Source organism: Habropoda laboriosa, unplaced genomic scaffold, assembly GCF_001263275.1.
Source record: "Habropoda laboriosa isolate 0110345459 unplaced genomic scaffold, ASM126327v1 scaffold102, whole genome shotgun sequence".
NCBI classification, from domain to species: domain Eukaryota; kingdom Metazoa; phylum Arthropoda; class Insecta; order Hymenoptera; family Apidae; genus Habropoda; species Habropoda laboriosa.
The window spans coordinates 892352-905867 of record NW_017100262.1 but is presented as its reverse complement, the minus strand read 5'-3'; the positions used below and the strand labels follow the sequence as shown (position 1 = coordinate 905867).

The following is a 13516-nucleotide window of genomic DNA, read 5'->3' as shown; positions in this document are numbered from 1 at the left end:
ATTAAAAATTCTATTTTGCCCTTTAAATATCAGCAGAGTAGCGCTGGTGTGTGGCCATTGGATCGATATGTAACGCGATCGTGGGAAGGAAAAGGGAAATTCGAAATCTCCTTTGTGCCCTCCATACGAGCCCTCCACCTCGTAACCCAATAACTCTGTTACCGGACGTTCTTGTCGTTTTTCTAAGTGTCCTTCGATCCTTACGTCTCTCTGAAATCATCGTTCGTAGTTCCACTCGAATGTTCTTCAAGTGAAAAGGGAAAAAAGTCATTCTAAGTTTATAATGTTTGAGCAATATCAATTCTTCTTCGAACCATCAATTAAACCATGTTACAGTAACGACGGCGACAGGTTGTCGAACCGAAGCTAAAAGCACGTCGTTACGTGGAGCGAAAAAAGAAAGGGAAAAAAAATGCAAAATTTCACGTTGGAAACAAAAAGCAGTTGACCTAGAAATGACCCTGGTGGTGTCGCCTCCCGCTTATCGATTTTTCTAACAATTCCCTCAAGCTTCCACGACTTCCATACGTTCAAACCACTGTAACTCAATGTCCAGTCCGAAACGTGTCTATCTATAGATTTCGAAATGTACAGTATTCTTTGGTCTATACTGAATACGTAATATTCTGGTCGTTTGCAGGAATTTCATCAATCCTCGTGTTCTTCAGAAAAGCAATTACTCGGTAAGTGTTACGCTACTAGGTGAAGTATTTAATAACTGTCCAAGAGGAGCCGATTAGGTACTGTATACAATACCGACCAAGTGTGTAAGACACTTGCCTGGTTTTACGAAATATCGATTCCTTGGTAACCTGGGTCATCGATGACCCGGCCGAATTGTCCGAGATTGAAATTGCGTTCTTTGAACACTGGTAATAGCGTAGTAGTATCGGAATATATTTGGAAATTTAGAACTTGAACTATGAAAATTTGAATATTTAAAAATTTGAATATTTGAATCTTTAAAAATTTTAATATTTGAAAGTTTGAATACTTAAAAGTTTGAATACTTAAAAATTTCAAAATTTTAATATTTGAATATTTGAATACTTAAAAATTTGAAAAATATAGTCTTCGACGACCCAAGTGAAATTTCCCCGCCGCATTTCTTCGAGAAGAATTTGTATTTTTATCAGAGAAAATTTGAAACTTTCGACTTAACAAACGACTGTATAATACAGTACAAACTTTGACAAGTATCTCACAATTTTTCCCGATTCCTTTAACGCCTAGAACGGTAATAACATTAAACTTTACGAAGTGTCGAAAAATATATTCGCCTAACGGAGGATCAATATTGCGGGCATCGGGTTCGTCAAACTTTTCGTCGAAAGAATTCAATGCTCGTCGCAACTCAACAGTTGCAACTCACAACTAAGTCAGAACCTTCGAGGGGCATCGGAGCACATAACTTGCTAATTTCCCTAATACGAACGTCTACGTGTAACCCAATTCGCATGAAATTCGCCTAAAGGCAGACTCGTCGTTTCAGGGCATCATGTTCGCTTGTCCTCGACCCGAACGAATCTCCTTAATTAACGCTCTTTCATAAGGATGGAAATTCTAACAGCAAGATGTTGCGTCTCGCACGTGCCAGAGCACAATCCACCCGGTTAATTTCGTTCAATTAACGTTCAGCAGCGTTCGAAACGAGCGACATCGAGACAAGATTAGACGTCGTGCCTATTCGAAATCGACTATCGTTCATCCTCTCGATATATCTCTATCAAAAATATCTGTACAATTCAACATAACAATATTTTACCGGATAGAACTCTGTCTTCTATCTCGTGAACTGGTCCACGAGCGTTTTCAACGGAGAAATCGTTTCGAAACGGATAACGTTCAACCGTGTACCCGACTGTTACCGGTCATTCTGACTCAGGATAACTTTCTTATTATTCAATCATACTACAGAGGCACTTTACTTTGCATCAAGGAACGAGGTTCTCGGGATGGCTAGAAAATGTTTCAGCGTTCCACAGCCCTTCTCCGTGTAGTTACAGGAAGACACAGGGACACGAGATACGCGTGTATAGTCGGTGGAAGGAATATAGCGGGGTGGTAAGATTGGTCAGGCGAAGTACACGTAATCCAGAGCAATTTCAGGGCAACTCAGAATTAATTCTTCCATTGTAGTGTATTTAAAAAAATTGGTCTGCTCTTTAATCGTTACCGACTGTAGGTTAATTTTGAGTAATTGAGTAAGAGGCGACGGATGCTAACCTAACCTAACCTTAAATTAGTCTGGTACGGTCTGACAAACACAATGTCGTAATTTTCACTCTGTTATCTTTACAACTGCAAACATAACCTTATCAGATGTAAATTCGAGACTTTGAAATAATACAAACAGAAAGAGAATAATAAATTAAAAATTCACCAGGTGTAGTGTAGCTTCGACAAAAGTTTGTAAGTAAAAAAAATTGTAAATTTCAATTCGTTTGTAACGCACAACCCTAGGTGAGGTTGTACCAATCGATCTCTCCGTTTGATACTTCAATATTACGACCTCACACTATATCGCTTGCACCGACTATACACACTGTGTATGTATATTCGTGCAGTAATTGCGGAAGTCTGTTCGAAATACGCGAGGGAACAATCTTCTTCCCGACCAATCGTTGTCTTCGTTTTCCAACATTCACTCTGTTTTCCTCGTATTTTTTCCACCGTGTGTCTGTGTGTGTATGTTCGCGTTTCATTTCAATGGAAACGTCCGTCGGTATTCATGTAAAACGGTGCAGGAGCACGCGGGGAACCCCGGCGCTATAAGCAGTTAGGTACACACGTATCCCCGCGAGAAGAACTGGGGAATCTACCACAGAACGGAGGAACACGAACGTTGTGTTTGGGAAAAAACAGGGAGAAAAAAGTGGGACGCGGCCTGCTTTTCTGAAAGGGTGCCTCTGTGTGTCGGGTGGGCGGGTAGGTTCTTCCCCCACTTTCGTGTGTTCCGACAGAATCACACCAGGGTCATTCCGGTATGAATTTACACGCTAGCCGAGTCTTTTCTTTTTTTTCTCTCTCTCCCTCTCTTTATTTTCTCTCCTTTTCTCTCCTCCGACGCGTAGTCTAAACTCGTTCTGCAAGGTTTTCAAGCGAATAGAAGAAGTTGAATAATGACCAACATGATTCGAGTTAGTTTAATATACATGTACGTGTGTACCTGTGAAATGGTCAGTTTCGATTAATCGAAAAACGGAGAAAAGTTCGAACGAGCCTCGTAATTCAGCAACGTTCAGAGCGTAAATTCAAGCGTGTGGAGTGACGGAGGGATGGTCTCGAATGAGAACGAGGGTGTCGTTGAAACTTCGGGGAATAAAATGGAGGGGTGGAGACGCTGAGGACAATTTAAAGTGATTTGCAGCCTTTCCTGTTTTAAATGTAACCTATGTGCAACGGGCTTTTAATTGTCGGTAAAGTTTGAAAAGTTGGTTGGTAACCTTGACAACTACGTTTACCGACTGGTTCTATCTTTTCAACTACAGATCTATCTACGGATCCCCGTATGTTTAATTCCCTCGTTCGAACGTATTTTTCTTGAAACAATGCGCCTTTTATCTTTTTTTCTTCTATTTCCAGCCTTTCAGCAGCCACCGTGTCACGCGTGCACCAGAGGGGAGGAGAGAGAGAGAGAGAAAGAGAGAGAGAGAGAGAGAGAGAGAGAGAGAAAGAAGAAAATAAAAGAAAGACATGAAAATTCTCTCAACGAGGCGCATTTATCGAAGCCCAGAACAATGATCTCATTTAAGGTCGGCCATGCTCACGGAAGTCATAAATTTCCATTTTATCGAACATAACCAAACTCTGCGTCCTTCTACGAAGCATACATACCCCCCCGCCTGTTTCATTATTCGGTGCGTGCTTCGCGGCAGTGAGAGTTGCGTGTACAAAGTGATGATAATTTTGTAGTCTTTTTGAACACTTTGATATTCCGCGATTTATTTAAATTTCTGTGTAAATGGTGTATAATTATCGTAAATTTTCCTACTTAAATCAGATATAAAACGAAGTGAAATTTCTACGTAAAGATGTGTTACGAATTCCTTCGTCTCTTCACCATCACTTTTACAACAAAATTGATAAGTATCATGCAACTTCGATTTAGACTCCGCTCGAAGTGTATCTCTTTCCCGTTTCGTGAGTCACGAATTACTGTGTATTTTTCTATTGTCTATGACGCACCGTACGAGGGTAGGACCCTCGGCTAAAACCGCCCGTCACACGAGCCGGGCCCTTCCATCGAATATCCGCGTGAGGGGTGGCCATGTGCGCGCAACACAGTGATTCTCAAATTTTTACAAAGGCCTGACCGTGCTCCTAAACTCACCGAAAATATTCCCGAGAATTTTCTTTCCTCCGGTGTATTAATTATACAAGGAATATCTAATTTATTTAATGTTTTTCAAAATAAAAAACGAAAATGCACGCATGTTAATGGGTAAAACGTTAGACAAACACAGTGTATCGAAGAGTTACGGCGAATCAAGTTTCCAAGGTCGAAGTATTCCCGTCCAGGTACTTAAGTTACACTCGTCTGCTGGCAGCTTATTTGTTGGACGGAACGCCGTTCAAGTTTCTAACAAGTTGCACGAAATTCGGTCGTTGTAAAGAGGCGATAAAAATAAGCCGGTTAACGTGGGGCGTGGTTTAAAAGGAATCGAAGAAGTGAAGAGAGCACATGCTCAACGACGAGTGGGACACACCAAGAGAATTAAAAGCTAAGTCTCTCTCGCACGCGCGAAAGCCCATGAAAATGGAGATAAGAATGCTGCCATATGTTCCTCCCCCGACGCGTCTCTCTTTGTCACTCTTTGCCCCGTGCAGTATCGCGCTGCTGAATATTATCTTTCTCTCTTTACTCCTCTCTTTCTCTCTCCCTGCTCTATGTTTCTCCCTCTCTGTCACTCTCTCTCTCCCATTCTCTTCGACGAGAGACCATCGTAGGGTAAACTTGCCACGTGTTCGCGACAGAGATTCTCATCAATCTCTCTGACTCATCCGCGAGATGCAATTACCTCATTCGGATTGGCTATACCTATATTCTGAACGCGAATGATCAAAATTAGAAAAAACGTAATTTGGAAGTATTTTAGTAGTGGCTACATGCACACACAAAACAGTATTTTTGTAAATTACTAGTTAAAATTCGAGAAAATATATCATGTTTATTTTACAAAATTTCATTTATATAGTTGCACGATTAAATGCAATTTAACAAGTTGCTTCTCTTGATAGAAGGTATTTCATGACGGTACGCAATTAACTGCATCGTTCGAATCGAAACGGTAATTTGTTTTTCTGGAACGACGACGGGGCCTGAGACTCGAGTCGACTCCGTGAGTCATAGGCGGCTTTCTCACGGAGCCACGAGAGAACAGAATAAACGGAACGATCACGTGGTGCTTTATGCGGGGTCCTCGAGCGTCGAGACAAGCGACCTCCACTGTGTCAGGGGTATAAAATTTGATTCTTCAAGTGACAGGATTGAGTTGCAGAGTTACGAGGTACGTGACAGAGCCTCGTTTACCTACCGAAATCTCTAACGACTTCCGTAAAAGGTACTCTCAGCCCTACGTTACAATCTAGAACGTCTGAAAATGTCAAAGGAAAAAGAATTCGGTATTTTTGAAAGGAAGCTGAAACTTCGGGGTTAAAGAGAGCCCTCTGTGCACAGTCGCAGCATCCGGTCGATGTGATCGATCTTTCCGTAATTAAAGGATGTTCGTTTGTCGCTTTTATGGACTTATCGATTATAGATTTACGGGAATGTTCCCACTCGATGACACCTAAGGTTACAAGTTCTATGACCCGGCTCGTTAAACGTGCCAGGTTAAGTTGATCGATATGAAATCTAGCTTAAGAACTAATTCCGTCGGTCCCGCATGTAGAACGAATTTGCTATTAGTAACAATTCAATTCCATATTCCAGCAATACCATCAAAATTCAATAATATTAAATTCTACGTCGAACCACAATTACTAAAACGCATACTTAATAATAGAAATTAACCTAACCTATATATTCATCCTTCGATACACGTATAAATCATACTTGGAAGAGGATCATCGTAAACAGAGCCATCTAATGCACTTTAAATGGTATTCATTACCAGAAATTACCTACTTTACCCGAAGGGTGTTCAGGCATAGATTACGCAGAACGTAATGAGTCGTCCGTGAAAAAAGGAAAGATGCTCAGGCTTACCGACGTGGTGTCGCCGTTCGCCTTTTCCCCGTCCAGTATCCTCTGCCTGAGGGCAAGCCTGTCGAGGCTCGCCAGCCTGTAACTACCTCCGACTTCGCGATCTCTGCTCAATCGTTCGGTGGTGCCGCTGCCATTGGAACCGGCATTAAAGCTGGATGTGTTCGAATTGCTGCTGTATAGAAAGGACGAATTGTTCGATACGGTCCTCGTGGACGACGATAGGCTGATCGAGGTTTTAATGCCGTTGCTTTGCGTGCCGGCGGAACCGTTTTGATTTTCGGTCGACATTTCCACACAACGATCTCAAGTGATCTCTGTTCGACACAATTCTCTCTCTTTCTCGCTTTCCCCTATACCGGGGGACTCACAGCTTCCTATGTATCTTGGTCCTTTCTATCACCGGGAAAACTGATAATGGAAGGTTAAGTCATGTTTTCTCTCTTTCTTTCTTTATTTTTTGTCTAAGAATAGAAGGGACAGAAAGTTGGTATAGTTCAGTTGAAAGTGCAAAGAAAGAAATATGTTGTTTGACAATGCATTGTGAATGTGCGAATAGCTCGAATTATTCCTTAAAAATGGAGAAGTAAAAGAACGGGCGTGCCAGACGATAAAAGGCGTTCTTTTATCGTAAAGGACAAAAATACGTGTATGTCATACAGTTGCTTCTTCGGCTCGATATCGGTTTCTGCGACCCAAGAAACTGTTGCTCTACACTAGGGATTTAAAAGCGCTAATCCGAGACGCTTTGAGGAAAGAATAAAGGACTCTCCACAATTAACAATAAGATATGCTACTATAAATTTAAATTCTATAAATAGAATAAACCAAAGAAGTGTTAAATAAATTCTTTTTGGCCATCTCTTGGACCGTCATTCATATCAGTCCTTGACAAACTGTAAACTTCACGAGAACAATTACTGTCACAGAAAGCCTCAAATAAGACATTACGCTTTCATTCATTTTCAATCGCTAACAAAGATAGAAAAAAGTTACGAAAGAGATTCATCTGACAGGAAGGGAGACACGAAAACAAACTTAGATTGTGAACTCGAATCCCTTGAATGGCGATTTCTTGGCCGATCCGCGAAAGCCACGATGTGCCCTTGGAAACGCCTTCATTACACAGGATCAACAGAAACCGTATCACGGTCATAGACGGCCACGGATAATGTTACACAAGTGAACGCACAATTCGAGAGCAACGCAGAGACACATGCACATATAACGTAGCTATTCACGTTTAGGGGATTAATCGCTCGGAAGAACAACAATGAGTACTCACTATACGGCTTTGTGCACTGTATCTGTCACACTCGAAGGAAAAATTTGCGTACGCGTGTAGAACAGCACTTTCGTGCCAGGGGGGAGCACGAACAGTGTACGTAGAGGAGTGCGAGAGAGGGTAGTAAGAAAAAGAGCAATAGGGGGAAGAGAAAGAGAGAAATCGTGCATCGGTTAGCACTGCGTGGGCTCATGAACGCCGGTGTTGCTGGTGATTCACACTGTCGGCAAACCGGCCGAACGTGGCCACGTTCACTCTCACTTTTCTGTGCATTGTTTCATTATATCGAACTGGCCCTCGCTTTCGAGAAAAGCTAAACGACGTTTATTCCTCGTTCCACCGATCGCGATGTAAAAAGAAAAACAACGAACGGGGGACGATGGGAGAGAAGGGGGGGAAAAAGTTAAACGACCTCTCTGCCAAGCACGCACACCAACACCCGCGGGTGCGCGTATACGCACACAGCTTCGTAGACAAAGGTTGACAAGCGACACCGAACCCGATACATACGACTCGCCCGACTCGGATATACTGCGGTCCCTAACGAACGACCACGCCTGACGCAGCTACCACCATGAGTGGGGGTAAATCCACTACACCGCCGCTTCTGCTCGGCGGATAACCAACGAGGCTGCCTCTCTACTCTGCGCATGTGTTCCACGGTATAACGACGACCAATCGGGATGCGACGTACACGAGCATCCTGGCGGATGAGCGAACATATTGTTCTCGACTGTACGGTTCGGTCAGTGTTTCAACGAAGTCGACGAATCATGTTGTTGAAAATAATTTTTTTTCTGCGTTTCGAACGAAGATGCATGCCGTGTGTTGACACGCAAATATGCACAACTGCTTTTGTTTTTCGACTGGGGACCAGTTGATGAATTTTCGTTGAAAACGGGGTTTTGAAATTTTCTTTTCAAATAGGATTAGAATTGGTAGAAAAATTTGAAGTTTGTAGAAATGTAGTATGACGAGTAGATAGATATTACCGGTATTGGTAACAAATTTTGAGAGAATAAAAGGAAAAATTCGTGGTGCAAAAACATGGTACATTTCGATTACTTTTTAATTCTACTACGGCAACTGATACTATTGGAAAAATCTCCTCGTTATTTAATTGAAAGGAATGCGAAAGAGCGTTGCTCTTATTTACCGGCTGTTTTCATGGATGTACCGTAAAATGTAACTACGCAAGCTAGGCAGTTCGGCTGTGGTGGCGCTACGTGTCCGGCGAAAGTTTTTTCTCGTTTGATCGTTATGTCAAAAAAGCACGTGTACTATGTTTCGTAACTAAAAGGGACATGCACATTTCGATTAGATGAAAGTCATTATCTACTTATCATAAGTAAAATGAATATATTTTTTTTTAAATCTCAATTAGATAAAAGACCAACGCTACATGAAAATCAGTTCAAATATATTAAAAACAATGACCATCTTTCCGTACTACAATAACCCTGTGTCTACAAAAGAGAGGGACTTCAGAGGGAAAACAGTAGAGAGCAGAAATAGCGTGTGCGTGAATGCAGGTGGCGTTCGCAAATATAGCGATCCACGTAGCTTTAATAGTTCGATGCTCTTATTAGCTCGGTGTCCAATTAAGGCCACAATGATACTCCAAGTATTCTGCTACGTACTTCCTAGCGTCGCGTTAGAATACCAAGCATGACAGCTCGGCGAGTCGATGCGATCGTTGACACCATACGAAAAACAGAAAAAGTTGAACTTGCACGATGAGATATACAGATCATCTCCATTACCAAAACTCTGAAGGAAACTTTTTACGAAGGAACGGGAGTCCAGTTCCTCGAAGATTTTACCAGACACCTCCCTAAATCAATGAATGCACCGCGGCGTGATATTTAACCTACTTCCATCGTTTTATCCTTCGACCCAATATTCGCATAGCGTGACTACGGAGCAAAAAAAGGAAACAGTTTAGGAAACCTGCATATAGATAAAGGCGCTACTAGACCTTGACTGTTCCTATATAAATTTCTTATCTATAGTATACGTAACGATAGACGATATCAAAGTTCCACATAAACGAATAAAACAATTCCTAAGAAAAAAAATGTATGATCGTAAAAAAGTAAAGTATTGCTACGATATAACTACCTGTTGAGAGACATTCTGCAGTTGACCATTGTATCTGGCAAGAAGCGCCGGCTTCAGACGACGTTTCGTCGCCGTAGACGCTGACATTTTAATGATTCTCTATCGTACCCGAACAATTGTCCCCGTTTTTCTTTATTAATCGCGCAGCAGCTGTTCGAATCAACTCGATCATTCAACTACGACAGATTTCACACACCTTCTGATATCCGTGGCATTTTTCACACTTGACGGTATATAATCACGTGAATCAATAACGAACAAGTATATACAAATATACTATATACGCTTTTTCTCTTTCGTTTCGATTAACTCGATCAAATAAAACGTCTTTATAGATCAATTCAACTACTTCTTTGTTTCTTTTTTATATCACAATAGTAATCGAGTACAGGTGACACAAATTCGACCGTTCGTTCTCACGCGTAAACTTCCAATAGGAATCGATTATCGTTCGTTATTGCGATCCCACTCGTATCGATACTCCCTCTAGCGAAAAAATCACACTTTGCGTTCCACGCGCCTTACTCAGTGACAGCGATTATTGCGTTTCCGCGTCAATGAATCAGCCAAGTGTGTATCATCGATCATTTACAACCAGTATTATCTACGTTTTCCTGGAACGTTACCGAACGTGACACAGATCAAATCGCTCAACAAGAAATCGGAATTTAACACGCTCGCTGTTTACTAACGCGTATAGAAAGGCGAACTTTCAACGGTCGGAATGTGAATACATACAGTAAGTTTCGCGTAAAATCACGACGTGGTTTCGTTTCGAAAAGGAAGAAAACGCCCATTGGGGGGGTTGGAACAATGTACCGATCGAAATTTCGCGTGGAACGGAACGAAACGGCACGGCACGGGGCGAACAATGAGAACGAGACAGCTACCACGAAAGGTGAACCAAATGCCTCGGAACCTGGTCGGTACGCGAGTTCGTGAATTTAGTATTGCGGGCACGAGGCGTGCTTCCACGCATGTCGCCGGACAATTGGAATGTGACTAGCCTTATCAGAAACTTACCGCTGCCGTGGTGTCCGATGTGATCGTGGTAGTTGTGACGTTGTCATGGTCGTTGTTGAACCGATCATCGTAGTCGTGGTCGTGACGGCGTTTATCGTGGACCGTGCGGTCATCCGGCATCCGTGTGGAACCGGAAACAGAAGAACAGAGAGAAAGAGGGGAGGAAAGGGAGGGGCGCGATAAAGGGATACCGGGAGGAGAAGAAAGAATGGCAATACGGAGAGAAGAAATCTTTGTGTTAATTCATTGTGTGAAACATATTATTTTATATAATACATTCATTAAATAACTATTTACTATTCTGCTCTCAACCATTTGCACTCCAACTGGTGTAATTACTAGGGAATTTTTTTTCCTAGATTAATAACCTGTTAATTGGGGAAGACTTTTATTAATTTTATTATTAATTTTTACAATAACTTTTATTATATTCATATTTGCAAGAACCGAAACGAAGTATTTGGTTACAATTTTAACTAACTTTCAATTACAATCTAGGGAGATTCTATTTCTGTTCGAGAGGTGAACTCAGGTAACAGGTTGAAATACAGCGAATCAACAAAAGAGATAAAAATAAGTAAATTCATCGACATTGAAAATTTGACGAACGATTTTGAAAAATCTTCGAGTTTTCGAAAGTTTCACTTACGCTTACTGTGTCGATCGTATTAAAGAAAAAGAAAACAAAATCCTCAGAGTGCAAATGGTTCGAATAATCGATAGATCGGATTTTGAAACGGATTCAGAAGAACAAATCGAATGGAATGTCTACGTCGTATAAATAAGATCTGACAATGGCATTTTACGCCGTGTCTCGACTATTATACTGTTCGTGATAGCGCTTCTCTAGCCTTATGCCTCCCCGCATATTGATTCGTATTCTCCGCGCTGTCAATCCGCGCGCGCGGGCCAGCGCAGAGAAGAAATTAATGTACGGGGGCTGTTGAGAGCGTCGAACGCGAAGGTACTTTATTGGACAATCCGGGTCACTTGATTAGGCGATCCACTAATTATATCGAGCGGGGGCATTTCAAGTGTTAGAACATCAGGAATGAATGTCCTCGTTCTATATCTCCTTTACACGTATGCACTCCAATGGACAACCGGAGAAACTTTAATCGATATAAAATATTAATTTCTCTTTTTCTTTTTATTTCCCTTGAAACGAGAACGTTCATTCGGACGAACAATCTTAACCATCTCGCCGGTATTACGTTTCTTTTTTCCTCGACCATTTCGAAACATCTCGAATACACTCTGTTCATATTCCGGTCAATAAAAACGCGGCATGACGATCCAATTAAAAAGAAACATCCTTCGAACGTAGCTGCGGTACGAGGAAATTTAATCGAAACACCGATAATACTCCGCGAATGAATTTATTCGATTCGACGTGGAACGCGCACGAATTACGCTTGTCGATTTCCCAGAAGAAGTATGATCTCAGTTAAACTCGACTGATATACATATATATGACCGTCGAAGCATCTCATCCAATTGGCAACACTCCGCTTTTAATCTATCCCAGTTGAAATTGAATAATCAGAAACGATAGACAGAAATCTACTGTTAAGATATATACATCAAATTGACCCTAATTTTCACCTACAGTCGAAATCGTCGCTCCCAATCCTCCCACCCCCTCTTTCAATTCCATTCATATCTGATTATTAATATTGGAAATCACGAGAGATGATTGCTTACGTGTGTTCTGCGGGATAAAGACCACCGTGGAGGTTTCCATTTCGATCATCGGTGATCCGAATCCTCCCTTTATCTCCGCTATCGAACTTTTTCTTCGAGCCGGAGTATGGTTGGAATCGCGGGGAACCGCCGGGGACCGTGAGTAAACGTGGCACGAAAATAGATATCGCAAAAAGTGTAGAGGGTCGCGAAAATTCCGTTGTCGGAACCTTAAGTATCGTTAGAATTCCTCTCTTGCGCTCTCCCTCTCTTTGACGCACCGATCAAATATTTCTTTTCTCTCGTTTTAGAAATAAACCAACGCTAAAAATCTGGCGATATCGCGTTGAAACGCGTAGGAATAATCGTTTCCCTGTTCAGAATTCCATACCGTCCACACACCTCAGCTGTCTTTCCATTCGAGAACCACTGTACCGAGCGAACTCGTTCGAAGAAACGAGAGATTCACGTTGAACGTGGAGGAAAATGTGATTTGAACCAAGATTTAACGCGAGAGGAAGTGTTATTCAACGACAAGTTGGAAGACGTTTGTGGATATTTATGCATGAGATACGAATCGAAATAGAGGACGATAGAAGAAAATTACGATTCAATATGAATCGATGAAATTAATAAGCCAACAACCACCGAGGTCTCTCCCTCTCTCTCCCTCGCTATCTATCGATATCGGACGCTTTTCACCGCGTCGACGGATCGGATACTACGAGATAACCGCAATAGAGCCAGGATTCCTAAGGTTTCGCAGCGCTACAAAAGCGGCAGAAAACTTGAAATTGGATTAGCGAGAGAGGAGCTACCCGGCTCGCGATCGCCTCGAGTTTTCTGGCTGCTACTCGCGTGGAATGAAAACGTCGGGAAATTCCACTGTGTTCTCCGTTTTCCTAACGATAAAGACAAATCTGTGAAACTGATCAGGTGTTCGATTTTCAAATTTCTTCAAATCGATCCCACTCGTCTCGTCCTCCGTGAAATCTTCTTTCTATCCACACTGATACGTAACAAAAACTTAACACAATAAACAACTGATAATCCGTAATCGATTATCGAACCGAATCACAAGAAATATCCATTCGTTTACAGTTTATAAACACTGCACACTCTCTGATTATCCACGAGTAAAGAGATGTGGGGGAGGAAATTCCGAAAAGAATTTGTTTGGTTGCAAAAAAAAAAAA

At 41.8% G+C, this 13516-nt stretch overlaps 1 protein-coding gene across 3 annotated transcripts in view; it reads right to left on the bottom strand.

The window, feature by feature from the left end:
* Positions 1–10816, bottom strand: part of LOC108573007 (septin-7) — a 33368-nt gene extending 22552 nt beyond the window's left edge. For all 3 annotated transcript variants that reach the window (XM_017935359.1, XM_017935358.1, XM_017935357.1), the window contains exon 1: positions 10638–10816. In XM_017935359.1, coding sequence (XP_017790848.1) covers positions 10638–10757 — 120 coding nt within the window. In that variant the 5' untranslated portion in view covers positions 10758–10816. The remainder of the gene's footprint in view (positions 1–10637) is intronic.
* Between the last annotated feature and the right edge of the window lie 2700 nt (positions 10817–13516).